Source organism: Centroberyx gerrardi, chromosome 5 (assembly GCF_048128805.1).
Source record: "Centroberyx gerrardi isolate f3 chromosome 5, fCenGer3.hap1.cur.20231027, whole genome shotgun sequence".
Lineage (NCBI taxonomy): Eukaryota > Metazoa > Chordata > Actinopteri > Beryciformes > Berycidae > Centroberyx > Centroberyx gerrardi.
This window is the reverse complement of record NC_136001.1, coordinates 18,708,365-18,722,026: the sequence shown is the minus strand read 5'-3', so window position 1 is coordinate 18,722,026 and position 13,662 is coordinate 18,708,365. Positions and strand designations below refer to the sequence as shown.

The window sequence follows — 13,662 nt, the reverse complement described above, 5'->3', positions numbered from 1 at the left end:
TGGTATTGCATGCAGCCACCAGGACGTCCCAATTGTACTGACACCCTGAGGTCGTTTTACCAATAGAGATTAAACTGTTTAATCTCTATGATTTTTTTTACCCATGTAGGTAGGTTTTATCCACATAAATTCAGTGGTTTTACCTGTTTTAGCACCGATGACGCACCATCATCACATGCTTTTATTTTGAAAAACGAAACCGGAAGTATTTATGCTAATACGCGTACGCCTTGTGTAGAACGGCAGAGCGGTGTTGACAAGTCTGACAATACAATCTAGCTATATATCTGTGGTGAGCTTGGCCTAATCAACGGCTTGGAAGTGCTGTAGTCAGGCCAGGCTAGAGCTTATATGTTGCAGGTAAGTGAAGCGTTTTGTTTCCTGATACCAAGTATACAGCAGACAGTACCAGGGTCTGTGATTGGTAACATAACTGACACTGCAAGGCAGATTTAGATAGCAAACTAGCTTATAAAGTTGGAACTGCCTCGTTAACGTTGCTGTCGTTATCTTAGCTGTGTTTGCTAGCATAATCGCCGGATAACTTCATTGCCACTCAAGCCAATAAAATAGCAGTGGCAGGTGTTAGCTAGCTAACCACCTAACTGACGTTGACGTTAGCGTTAACCCATTTAATCCCATATCCGAGACATGAAAGTATGTTTGCAACCCTTAGAACAAGACCGTTAACGTTACATTAATTGGAGAAAAAATAGTGGGTGAGAAGTTGTTTACTGTAGCAGAAACAAAAGCTGAAAGCCGACATGTATAATATAAACCACGACCCATTTGTTGAAAGACAGCCTTCTCATGAATATTAAAACAATTCAATAAAAAAAATAAAAAAAAATGTGTGGTGGGCGTTGGTGACTGAGGGTGTGAACTCTGGTCTGCAGATTTCAACCCTGATCAACAGTTGTGCCAAACATCTAAAACCTGTTATCTCCTCTATCCATTGCTTAAGGTATACATCTAACGATTTGCCTGGTGAAAATGATTGATGTGTATCTAATTGAAGTCTGTTTGATCTCCAAGGGTTCGAATATGGCTCTGTCATTCCTTTTGGTCTTGGCTGCAACTGTGATTCTTATCAGACCTGAGACACCTGTAACTAAGGTAGAAAATGGATGTTACTTAGCTAAAGGGCCAATGTATTTTATTCAGTTGACATGGAGTCACTAATTTGTGGATGCCATTCTGTCCATAGGCTCTTCATCAAAATTCACTTGAGTGCTGTGGTGAGAAACAGAGAGTGAACAGTTCATGTTCAAATGACACTCACTGTGAACCAGGTAATGTGCCTTCAGTTATGTGGGAGGGTTAACCAGTGTCTGAATGACTAATCACTCAAAAACGTGGTTCAGGTTTGTAGCCATATGCAGGAAGTACAGCAAAAGGCAAGTTGAGTGGAGTCGGCAACAGACAGTAATCTATCACTCTGCTAAGTCTCAGCTACAGAATGACTGATATTGTTTGTACTGTATTTGATTTATTCCATACAGTTGGATATATCAACCCTTTATTGCTGCAGAGGAATCTGCACCTCTGTTACAAACTGGGTATTACTCTACCTCAGTAGTTAGTGGATCTAAAACCAGTAACCAAAGCAGGAGAACAGAAGATAGAATGATGCTGAAGAGATATATTGAGAAAACTGACAATGGAGATGTACCAAGAACAGGTTATGACAGAGACAGACAGACACACACAGCACAAATATTGTGTTGAGCCAAGTTATTCATTGTTATCCTTTTGAAAATAAGAGAAAGTATCGCCATGTTATGTTGAAATAACACACAATAACACACATTCTAACAACACAAGTTGTGTTGTTAGAATGTGATAGAATAAAAAAATGGGCCATCAGAAGAGACAAAATGCAGATTGTCTGCTCCTGCATGCTGGAGAGGCCCTAGTGAAAGGACTGAAAAGGACAAAAGTAAAGGTTTTAACTTGTGAAACAATTTACCCCCATAGGGTTCAACCTATCCCTACCCTGAGCTGAATGCCAAAAGACCAACTTCTTAATGTGTTGTACTTCTAAAACTGTATTTGCTACAGAAAATGTTCTAATTTCCATGAATTCCCAACAGCCTTAAGTATAGGCCTACATAGCAATTATTGTTAGAAATAAATACACATTATGTTTGCCGTAGAAGCACAAAATGTAAGAAGTGGCTAATTTTATTACGTTCTCCCCTATCTTATGGTAACAACTTTACAGAATGAAATTAAAATTTTGTCACTACAAGGATACCAAAGGGCAAAGAAATGCCAATTAATGTGAAATATATTCTTCTTTTGAATCCCTCAGGATGCTACTTGCGTGTCCTTGAGAACAGCAATACTGTTTGCATATACTGTGACTCAGCAACTGTGGATGTGGAGAATTTAACAGCCTGCAGCTACAGTAAGGATTGGGTACTAATTATTGAATGTCTTTGGCCAAATGAAAACTTGCATGTTATATTGCATTGTGTGTTTGATTTGTCCCTTTTGTGTGCTCATTAGACTACACTGTGGAGAGGAAAAATCGTACAACAGTAACTACTGTCGTTCCTAAAATTGGTAAGAAAGTGAAAAATCCACGTATTCAGTCATTTAAAAACCTGCACTTAATGAAGGAACTGTCTAGTTATGGAATTATTACTGTATATTTATTGGGTTAATATGTCATTATTACTGCAGGTATTGTATCCGCAGACATTATGAACTAGCTTACTGATTTCATTATGTAAAAACTGCGTTTCTACTCCTATTCATATAATGTAACACCTAAAACACTTGAATCCTGTACCGTAATGTGCCGGCTTATATGCTGAAAAAACCCAGCTAACTTTGTAAAGTTAGAAATCTCAGTAAGTTTGCAAGGAACAAAATGGTTCCCCTTTACTTGTGTTACAGGGGCAAGTGATACCGTTTGTCTCATGCAGCCTGAAAGACGTTTCCCACTGTTGTCAGCCATTCAATGTTTTATCACTTATCTCTACAGGAGGTCCGGGTGTGGCAGCCTCTCTTCTTCTTGGCACTTTGTTGATCAGTCTGTTCCTGATCCTCTCTGTTGCCTCCTTTTTCTACCTCAAACGCTCCAACCGACTCCCAAGCATCTTCTACCGCCGCAACAAGGGTAAGCAATACACTGTTGTGATACACTGTGTAGTAGCTGCTTATAGAAGCAGGGTTTTGTGGGACCTGAAGTATAAAGCTCCTGTTGTTCATGCTATGATCCACCTCGCCCATTTTATCCTGTTTAATAAAGCATGAAAACACCGAAAGAACATGGGCTGCCCAGCAAAACACACTGTTGTTTTAGTGGTGTGCTTGAATTGCAGTATATGTGATTTTCAGTAAACTGGACTCAAATGTGTTTTTGTGTACTTTCACAGCCTTCATTTTCCAACCAAGTGAGACCGTAAGTCAATTTTGTTGTTGTTTGCATAGCGAATGAGGTAGTACATTTAAGGAACTTGTGTTAGAGACCATATGTGAATCTGTTTACTGCAATCTCTGCGATGTTTTCCTGTACTACAGTTACGACTTGTGAAGGTTTGTGTGTGACAGCGATAGTTCTGACTCCTTGCCTATCTTTAGAGTACAATTAGATGTTGAAAACGGATTAAAACACATCATAGTAACTCTTTCTTTTTTTTTTCTTCTTTTTTTTTATCCAAGGCTGTCATGATACCCTCCTCGTCAGGTAAGAGTACTATACGATCTTAGTATGTAAGATAATGTCTGACTTTGCTGAACAAGTTGTAGTATTATGTTGAGTTATTGAGTAATCTAGTAATGCAGTGGAAGGAATAATCTGGCGGTGGTGAGCAAGCTTCCTCTAAGAAGCTATGAACCAAAGCTGCTTAGATTAAGATTAGTAAATTAAAAGAAGAGCAAATATGGCCCCATGTGTGTCGGAAAGCCAACACCGGATTCAACTGCATGCCACGGAGTTCATTGTGTTCCTCTCTCGTTCTGTTGTTTTCTGAAGTGAGGAAGCCAAGATATGTCAGAAGGGAGCGGCCCTCTGCATCGTCAACACTGGGTTCTGCCCCGATCCCGACCACAGCCACTACCAAAGTCTACAACGTGTAGGGCGGGTTCAGCTAGCAGGTGCTGGTAGGGAAGAAAGCCTCAGGAAAGATGTTCGTTTTTCTCATCATGTGAAGGTCTTCGGCAGTGCAGAGACAGGACGGTTTACTCAAATATAGGTGGTGGCATTTAACTGTCTCTACATCTGCTGCATTATTCAAACTACAGGGCTGTCACTTTTTCTGTGTTTAAATTAAAGCTGAATACCCTTACAGAACTGGAGTATGATGAGGAAAAACTTCAATATTTAGTCATTATTCTGTCCGCCATATTGACACAGCCTCCGATTCCTGGTGTGGTTTTTCTTTGAAAGGAAGCAGACACAAGATGATCGAAATGTTCTAGCTTTTCTTCACAAATTTGAAACAGCCAGTCAGTTTGTATTTCTACCCATGCATGCAGCACTGTTGTGGTGAATGAGCGTACATTGCTCAGGGGATAGCTGTTTGCTTTTAAATGAGAAGGCTGTCAGGAAGCAGCCTTTTCTCTGCTATTTTGCAGTGTGTATTCAGTTGACTCGCAAAAGTTTGTAACGTAACGATGCGTTGCATGAAAACCTCGATTTGCAAGCTGTGGGACCCGATCGTACGGCAGCAAGTTGAGTTTCACTGTAACTTGTTTTGGGACAAAGTGACAGCCCTAACGTTTGATGGAAGCCTGTTTTTTCTCAGTTCACTTATTAGGAATTTGTTTACACATGCAATATTTATTTCCATTCTGTCATTTTGTGCTGAGTTTTTTCCGTGAGAATCGGGCCAACAGAATAAATAATCTTTAATAGCAATAGAATGTTATGTTCGGGTGGACTGGGACGTTTTGTTAGGCACTGTATTGGTGATGAATGTTTGATTACACGCAGATCCGCGTTTTTAGATTTTAACTTTTTATTTATTGTTGTCTTTTTTTTCTTTTGAGCACTCAACCAAGCTGAATGTATTTCACATGTACAACAAAACATGCATTACAGTTGCAAACAAACCAAGTCAGTTCTTATTGCATTCCTGAATGCACCTAATCATGACAGGTTTTAAAGCCCCTTTTAACAAACTTTTTGTCCCATGGAGTAAATTTAGATTATCTAGCCAAATCAGAATGACCTAATCCAAATGCACTTTATTAGACTGAGCTTGTTGGCTAATGTTGAACCTTAACTTCAATAGGAATCAATTCAATAGGATTAGATTGTTGCCATTCTTTGTAATTTTATGCAGTGTGATCAGATTTTTTTTGCTCTGTAGATGTAATGTCATTGTAGCATTGCGAACATTACTTGATAACTGTTATCTTTGCCAAATGTTGTCTAATGCTCTTACTGTATGCCATTACTGTGCCATTATGAGCTTTAATCGCAGCCAGGAAAAGTCAGTCGTTCCATTTGACGTTATCTGTGATGAATTATTGGGTATTTGAATTATATCATGTGGCCTTTACGTCTACAATTTTAAAACAAGGCTGGTTACCCGTGTTTTATTTGCTAGATGGTACAAATTTTATTTCAGATAGTTTTATATCTTCACAACATGAATATTTGAAAACGTAATTCCACCTTCAGTATTTGTGGAGGAATCTGAAGTGAAGCTATTTCCAACAAGATAAAATGCAGTGATTGTAAATGTCTTTCATTCCAAGAATATTCATCTTTTGCTTTAGACATTAGCTGTTGTACAGCCATCCATAAGATTGAACATATGTACATATCGTTTTATACAAATTATGTATTGTTTTTGTAATGATGTACATAAGTATTCTAGTTTCAATGGTCATGAAGTATGTTCTGAAGACAGTATGTAATGTTTACAGAAATAAAGCACCTTTCAATAATCCTCGTTCCGCTCTACCTCATCTGTTATAATTATTAAATGGAACATGGGGTTTGCCCTTATTTGGTTGGTGGACATCGTGCATAGAGATGCTAACGTTCACATTGATGTCAGTACTAAACTAGTCTAAATTACAGATGGTTGCAAAGAGGAATTTCGATACATTTGGTGTGTGTGATTGACAGCGATGTAATTGGGTGTTTTCTCATTCCTGCTGCTGAATTAGCACAAACGTTTTTATCCATGTTTATCTTTGTTTCTTTTTTACAAGATTGATAAATCGTTTCACTTCACTCTGCTGAGCACACACTATTAATTTGGGAAATAAACCAAGCAGGAGTGAGAGCAATACATTTAGCTTCTGATTGTTTACATTTGGCACCTCAGAAACAAATTCACTGCAATGATGAAGACTATTACTACATAATTACTCTCACTATTGACCTATCGGGTTAATTAAGCACTGCATCTCCATCCCCTTTCTACTAAGTGTTCTGAACAGATGAGGAATTTAAGTGATGTCATTAACTGATAATTCATTTTCAGTGTATATCAGTCTGGCATTTTTAGCAGTAAATGATATCGGAATATAGACTTGACAATAAACGGCACGTGCTGCCCTATTCTCAGGGGCCTTTGATACTATTAATACTATGTCCTTTAACAGTACGGCAGCTGGTTTCGATCAGTCACCCTGCAAAACTATGTGCAAGGCAGACCATAATGTAGATGGGGGTTTCATTTTTTTATTAGCACTAATGGGGCTCTGTAGGGTTTATTTGCAGGCCCACGCTATTTAAAATCTATATGAATCCATATTAATATTGAGTTGTCAGTGACCGATTACATCTTTATGTGAATGGCCCTGTTGTCTACTCCAGGCTCTAAGTGAAGTCTGTTCTGTTTAAAAATCACTAGCTGACCTCAGAGCAGTTTGCATCTCTCTAGATCTCATTACGCTGATGCTGTCCTGCATATTATTATATAAGTGCAATTGAAACTATTTATTTTGTGTGTGCTCAATTATTTATTGAATTTTTAAAGATAAAATAAGCATATGTACATTTAGACCCCCCCCCCCCCCCCCCCACCATAAAAAAGGGAAAGTGGGAAAAACACTCCCACAGATCTCAATTGTTAGGAGGTATATTAATGAATTAATTATCACTGGTACTAAGGGTGTTATTAAATTATAAAGTAAAAGTAATTATACGCTGCAGTGCCAGTTACATGTAGTGATACACATAAAAATGATCTCAGGTGTAAATATGAGTGATGGATTATCCAGTGTTACTCCACTACAGTACCAATACATGAATGAGCCAATCTGACCATCTGGGCAAAGCTCACAGATGGGAAATTGCACTTGAAAATATGAATATAACCTTTACCCCACAAAACATTTTCATTTCAGAGTTTTACTGACGAAAAGTGTTCTGTCTGCAAGACTGAAATATCTTTATGTCACTTAGTCTGGGATTGTAATATTACTGCATAATTCTGGGATATTTAACATACTTTCAAAGGAATTCTAATTATAACTTGACTTTGAATATCATTGAAAGGAATGTCATCTGTTACTGCGAAGACAAAAACAAGAAATTAAATCTTACGGTAAACATAATGATCTGAAATTTTCCATCCACAAAAGTAAATTCTAAAAGTGAAACCCAGATTTCAAGCCTTCTCTCTTGAATTTGCCTCTTTACTTGAATCTCTAAAGCTACATAATAAGTGAAGGTGCTGTAAATTGGTTAAAAAAATATGTATTTCAGGTGGTGTAATTATGTCTTATAACTCTTATCACTCTCTACTTTTATGTGTGGTTAGAGTTTGTTAAGTTAACTTTAAACGTTGTGTGTTCAAACATTGACCCTTCCTGATAGCTGTACAATGTCTTTGTTCAATAAAGGGAAAACAAATCTTAGGATCTAGGTTGAGCGAGCAGTGTGAAGTAGAGAAAGTCAACAAAGCAGTTTTAGAAAATGTATTTCTATAAGAGATCTTTATGATTTTTGCTGTAAACTGGGTGTCTTTCATGTTGTTTTGTTGTCATGAAAATGATGTATACAACAACATTAAGGTAAGACAATGTAACATTAAGGCAGGATTTGTCACTGCTGTTGCAGGTTTATTATGTTTTTAGTGTAATTCCTTATAATATTGATCTTACCTCTAACAAATGAAAGAGGGCTTCTATTTTTGGGTACTGAAATATCACACCTCTGGTCATGGAGGGAAGGACGTTTGCACTTGCAACTACATGTGACTGGACATACTACTCTATTTATAAACAGTTGAATGGCAAGGCTCCAGTCTGACATATGCAAGGACAGGGGGACATCGGAGCATTTCCCTGCAGGGGGAATGTACTGAAAACTGAAAACTGGAAGCTTTGTCCTTGTGCAACAGGTAGGTTCCTATTTCTACACATAGGACCTAAACACATTAGCAATAGAGCAGCTAGATTTCATGTTGCTCTTTTTAATGAAGTGTACTTTTAATGACTTGGACCTAAGGCAGTTCTAACAATTTAACAACACCTTCCATTATACTGAAGATGAAAGACTTGTCCTAACAACTCCACGCATGAAAATAACAAGAATATTTCACATCTCTTGCGTAGTTAAAAAAAAAACAACTATTGCAAAATATTGTGTGTAAGATACTTTTTATACTTTTTGGGGAATGATTTTGTTTGAACAACTTAAAATAAATATTGTTAGTTAAACAATATATTGCATCAATGTAATTTTTGTACAGATGTCACTCTGCTTACATAAGCCTCTGCTGGTTATGTTTGTTAAGCTGATACGCTGTACATCGACACTAGCCTGCTGAACATTTCATATCAGGTCATATGACTTGTTTTCTAAGAGCAGGGCCATGGAGTATTTTGGGCTCTGTTATGGAGCCGTCACCATGGGGCTCTGGTATTGCTTTGCTGTTGTCTGAAGTCAAAATTTCCAAAACTTTGATTTAATTCGTTTTTTCTTTGTTTCCAATAAGGAACAAGAATATTACATTTGCACCACAGCAAAAGATAAACATTTCTGTACAGTAGTTTCCAACTGACACAGGATTCCAAACAATGGATAAGCTTCAGACAAATGCATGTGCTCTATATTTTATATGTTGATGTTGTAACTTCAAATATAACCCATCATGAACTGCATGAACTATTACAAATTACACCACTAGGCCACTAATGATTTTTCATGCAAATAAAATACTCAATATGCAACCTTTTAATGCTGATCTTCTTTATGTTGACCTGTTTTCAGATACAAGAGCATGTTAGGTGTCAAAATGGATGATTTAGATCACAGTATACACATTGCAGAATATGAGTGGACGAGCTTCTATGAGGACAGTGAGGAGTGCAGTCTGCTGCAGCCTTCCCTCGCCGGCCTCGATAACTTAAGCCTGAGTGATTCAGAGGATTCAGTGAGCCCAGCATACCCAGTCATCGACACAGGCCAGCATGAAGCACAGCAGAGTACTGCTGCAAACAGTGATATGTCTCAAAGCAATGCTATGGGACTCAGCATGGCAGGAGAGCACTGCACTGGCTATATAAAGCTATCAGTGCAGGTTAACCACAGTGGCTCAGGAGGACAACCAGATGAGCTTTTTGTCACACAGGGAGACTCTGAAATATGCCTCCAATATCCTGGAGAAAATACCCTTGCCACAAAAGTGGTGCAAATGGAGACTGCGGAACAGATCACAGAGGTGACAAACTACAGCATTACAAATGATGGGCTCATTGCACAGCAAACTGATTTTACAGCTGTTCAGGGTTCAGATGGAGCCTGTGATGTCTCAGTATCAACAGACCTGAAAAACAGAGGTGGAGATGTGCAAAGAGAGTGTGGCACATTAAACCTAAAATCCATAGCGGAGTCTGATCCACTTACTCGCGACCAAGCGGAGCTAAATATGAATATGCTGCACACTACAGAGGGAGCAGCGTGTGAGAAAGAGAGCAGTGCTGCTCCGAGGACGGAGAAAGAGCGCTGGTTCGTGACAGTGAATGACAGTCCTCTACGACAGCGGGCGCCTGCTACCTCTGTGAAAAAAAAACGAAGAAAAAAAAACCCCTCTACGAACATTAATCCCATGTGCAGCAATGGGAAGGAGCCCCTGCTTGAATATGACTCAGAGTTAGAGATAAACAAAGTTAATGAATCTGAGAGAGAGAAGGGCAAGGCGTACCTCACACAATCATACCAAAACTCAGCTGAAATATTACCTGAGAGCTTTCAGAGAGAACTCGTTTCAGAATCATCCCAAATGTATATAACCTCTTTACCTTTTAGTGATGAAGAGAATGTGTCCCAAAAACTGGAAATGTCTCATTTCCCCAAAGCAGTTACCACAGAGCCAAAATGTGAACCATACAGCTCAGCAGTGAGTTCAGAAAAGCCAGTAAGCCTCCCAACATCCCCATTACATGACAAATTTACTCTCAAAGGTGAAAATACCACATTGTTAGACAGTGTGGAGTCTGAGGAGTTTGAAGACAGTGTAGAAATCTTCTCCACTCACAGCTATGACTCTGAAAACTATCTGTCAGCCCCTGAATCAACAGAGGAACCTCTGCAACTGTTCAAAGACTATCTCACCGAAAAACAACCTGTAGATATAAAACAACTGTCACAGCAATGCACATCCAACAGCCATCTACTTGTGCTGAGTGAGACTGCTGATGTTCACAACACCCAGGACACAGAGGTGCATTCTTGCGATACACAGAAAGTGAATTCTAGCACACACTCCAGCAATGTAGCAGCTGATTCACAGTCATCGCTTAAGGAATTTTCCCAAAGCAGCCACATACCTCAGCAAAGCGAAGGTTATGTCGAGCCTACCATGACATTTCCATTTGTCGGTCAAACAACTAACATTATGCCAGAAGACAACTCCACATCTGATAATGACACACACAGCGCGATATCCCAGATTCCCTTGGGTACACCTGAACACCAAGAACACGAATCAACAACAGAATTTAAGCTTTCAGCATCTGGTTGCCAGGGAATAGATCAACTTGGATCTCCTCCTCTTCCTATCCCTGATTTAACAGTGACACCTTGCTCTGTGGCTGACAGCCCTGAAACATATGATGAAGCATTGGGCCCTACTCGACCTGTGTACGCCATTTCTGCTTTTTGGGATGAGATGGAAAAATTGACAATAAAAGACATTTTACAGCTAAGGATGGGCAGAAGTCCATCTCCCAGGGAAACACACGATATTCAAGGAACAGCGAGACCGCATGAAGATGTCACAGATACTCAAACACATAATAGCGTTTCAGTCGATACTGTGGAATATCTTTTGCCTGATGGTGCTTCAATGGATACATCAGATAGTGCTGACTCAGACTACTGCACACAGCTTGATGACTCCAAGCCAGATCGCTCAAGCTGTGAGTTTTCTACCTTCTCAGATTTTGACGAAGAATACTGGCAGTTTATTGGTGCCAGCGGGAACTCCAGTCCTGACCCTCATAACAAAAACCAACAAAGCCAAAGGACAACTGACTCTCCTTTCTCAACACATGACTCACAGGAGGCGTCCACAAACCCTGTAGGGAAGGACACAATTGTCGCTCTTGAGGAATTTGCAGGGCAATGTTTTGACGATGCCTCGCATATTTTCCTTTCAAATGAACTTGCATGTGCAAGAGGGATAACAAAAAGCAAAAGTATGCACAATGTACAAGCTCTCAACACGGAGGATCCGCTGACAGATGTACCTTTGCAATCCATACTTGAGAATGCAGAGAAGAGCCTATTTCTCAGCAACTGCCAGTCCCTGGAGGAAAATACGGTTTTGAAAGTGAGTGACAGCGTTATGCTAGGAACAATAACAGCCGCACCTATTCTATCCAACACAGACATACTAGATGAAAATTACCGAATATCCTTCCCGGAAGTGTTTGAATACCTTTTCACAGAGGATGAGCCGAAGAACGACTCTAGGTCTGTCACTATTTATGATTCAAAAGACATCTCAGTGGCTCCGGCGTACGACTACGCTCTTTCTAAGTACAGACCTGAAATGTCACTCTCTTCCCTCCAGGATTCCCAGTGCAGTGAGGGGAAACCCATCCCTATCTTCTCATGCTCTCACCTGACTGTCAGAGATCTCACATTCCCAGAACTGGACTATCTTTTCTTTCCACAAGACATGTATGCGGACTCTGAGGAAGAGGACGACAGCTCTCCAATCAGAGTTGTGTCTCGCTCTCACATCCGGGCTGATGATTCTGCGTCCTCTGCAGCAGCCCCAGATGGACTTCTTCTCAACAAGAAAGGCTGGTCTAGCAGTTGGACAAGTTTGCTCTCAATGAGGAAAATACGCTTCCCTGACAAGGGTAGCACCTGGTGCCGTAGGTCAGGCGCTTGGGTGTTTCCAGTTGAGGCCGACAGGACACCCATCAAGAGAGCCAACCCAGCCATCACAGTGTTCAATGAGAGAAGGGTCTGCTCATTTCCTTCTCAGTTTTTCAGAGAGCTAGCAGTGCGGCAGAGGATACAGAAAAGTATACAGACAACTGTTTCATTATCAAGTAAGTGTGATTCTGAGTCTCCTTGTGCACTGACGTTAACATTGCTTTACCTTTACACCGTGTTTTAAAAAGCTGACATCAAAAGCAGAACTGCAGTGAATTCAATTTTTCTCATCCTGTATGTCTCTTTTAGAGCAAGAGGGCCTCTTCTCCACACTGAAGCAGTCAGATATGTGCTTGGTCTGCATTGCCGTTTCCTCTTGGGTGCTGAGATCCTCTGATCCGCAGGCAGCAGATGCCTGGAAAGCAGGTATGGAACTTCTTGCATCATGTAATATTCTGTTATTGTCATTACTCATGCTTGTGACTGACTACAATCTAGTAATCAATCATGTAAACAGGTGATTTGACATTTAATTCTACAAAATAACATTCACTGAAATGTCGTTTAGCTCTGCTAGCAAACGTGAGTGCAATATCGGCTATCCTGTACCTGCGGCAGTATTTGAAGAAGGATCCTCCTCAAGATCAACCTTGATATACACACTACAAAGAGGAGTCATTTCCACATTTTCACTTGGGTCCATCCATGGAGTGGTTGCATACAATGTATGACTATTGGCAATGCATATTTACTGTACGCACCAGCTTCCAAGTTATGCAGAGGTATAACTAATATTGTAACAAAGTTCTTTTAAGCCTGAAACTGGTTCAACAGTGGAACATTTTAGTGAAAACATGATCTGCATGAAAACAATTCAACTGCATTTAAACTTTTGAGAAGTTTGGTTTAATAGTTCTGGGTAAAAGGATGTTGATATGGACCATATAGTAAGTAGCTCATACTTAAAACAACTATCTCTTGTGACTGTCCTGTTCTGGCCTGAACATGGGTTTGTGCTTCATACAGTCGTAATCATAGTTGTAATAGAAACATACTGTACTGTGTTATAGTTACCACGGGTGCCTTTTTTGATGTACCAATGCAATGTGTATGTGGGATGTCTTTGTAAGGGATGAAAAGTCAAGAGTCTGAAAAAAAAAAAAACAAGTTGGAGAGACTGGGCTGGTTTATGTGAATGTTGTGAGGAAAGATAAAGTAGGTCTTCGCTCGTATTGCGTGTTAAGGGGACACATGTCCAAAATGTAGTGACATGGCTAATGCAGGATCTGCTGTGGTGCAATGTGCAAAAACAGACCTATCGCATCCTGCGATGCAACATCATGAGCTAAAAG

General features: G+C 39.7%; 2 protein-coding genes across 2 annotated transcripts; both read left to right on the top strand.

The window, feature by feature from the left end:
• The first annotated feature begins 229 nt into the window (after positions 1-229).
• Positions 230-5,892, top strand: c5h1orf159 (chromosome 5 C1orf159 homolog). The gene is made up of 9 exons (XM_071912692.2): positions 230-360; positions 1,036-1,116; positions 1,208-1,292; positions 2,315-2,410; positions 2,512-2,568; positions 2,993-3,127; positions 3,387-3,412; positions 3,673-3,697; positions 3,986-5,892. The coding sequence occupies exons 1-9, from the start codon at positions 352-354 to the stop codon at positions 4,087-4,089; spliced, it is 618 nt and encodes a 205-aa protein (XP_071768793.1). The 5' UTR covers positions 230-351; the 3' UTR covers positions 4,090-5,892.
• Positions 5,893-7,984: 2,092 nt separating this feature from the next.
• perm1b (PPARGC1 and ESRR induced regulator, muscle 1b) lies at positions 7,985-13,311 on the top strand. The gene is made up of 3 exons (XM_071912682.2): positions 7,985-12,459; positions 12,620-12,736; positions 12,879-13,311. The coding sequence occupies exons 1-3, from the start codon at positions 9,201-9,203 to the stop codon at positions 12,962-12,964; spliced, it is 3,462 nt and encodes a 1,153-aa protein (XP_071768783.2). The 5' UTR covers positions 7,985-9,200; the 3' UTR covers positions 12,965-13,311.
• The last annotated feature ends 351 nt before the right edge of the window (positions 13,312-13,662 follow it).

Excerpts from the sequence above, each read along its gene's own strand:
- c5h1orf159 (XM_071912692.2), top strand. Across the intron at positions 3,128-3,386 it reads CTTCTACCGCCGCAACAAGG|CCTTCATTTTCCAACCAAGT; the intron begins GTAAGCAATACA and ends GTACTTTCACAG. Across the intron at positions 3,413-3,672 it reads TTTTCCAACCAAGTGAGACC|GCTGTCATGATACCCTCCTC; the intron begins GTAAGTCAATTT and ends TTTTTATCCAAG.
- perm1b (XM_071912682.2), top strand. The coding sequence starts at position 9,201 with ATGTTAGGTGTCAAAATGGATGATTTAGATCACAGTATACACATTGCA. Across the intron at positions 12,460-12,619 it reads GCGGCAGAGGATACAGAAAA|AGCAAGAGGGCCTCTTCTCC; the intron begins GTATACAGACAA and ends TGTCTCTTTTAG. Across the intron at positions 12,737-12,878 it reads AGCAGATGCCTGGAAAGCAG|CTCTGCTAGCAAACGTGAGT; the intron begins GTATGGAACTTC and ends AATGTCGTTTAG.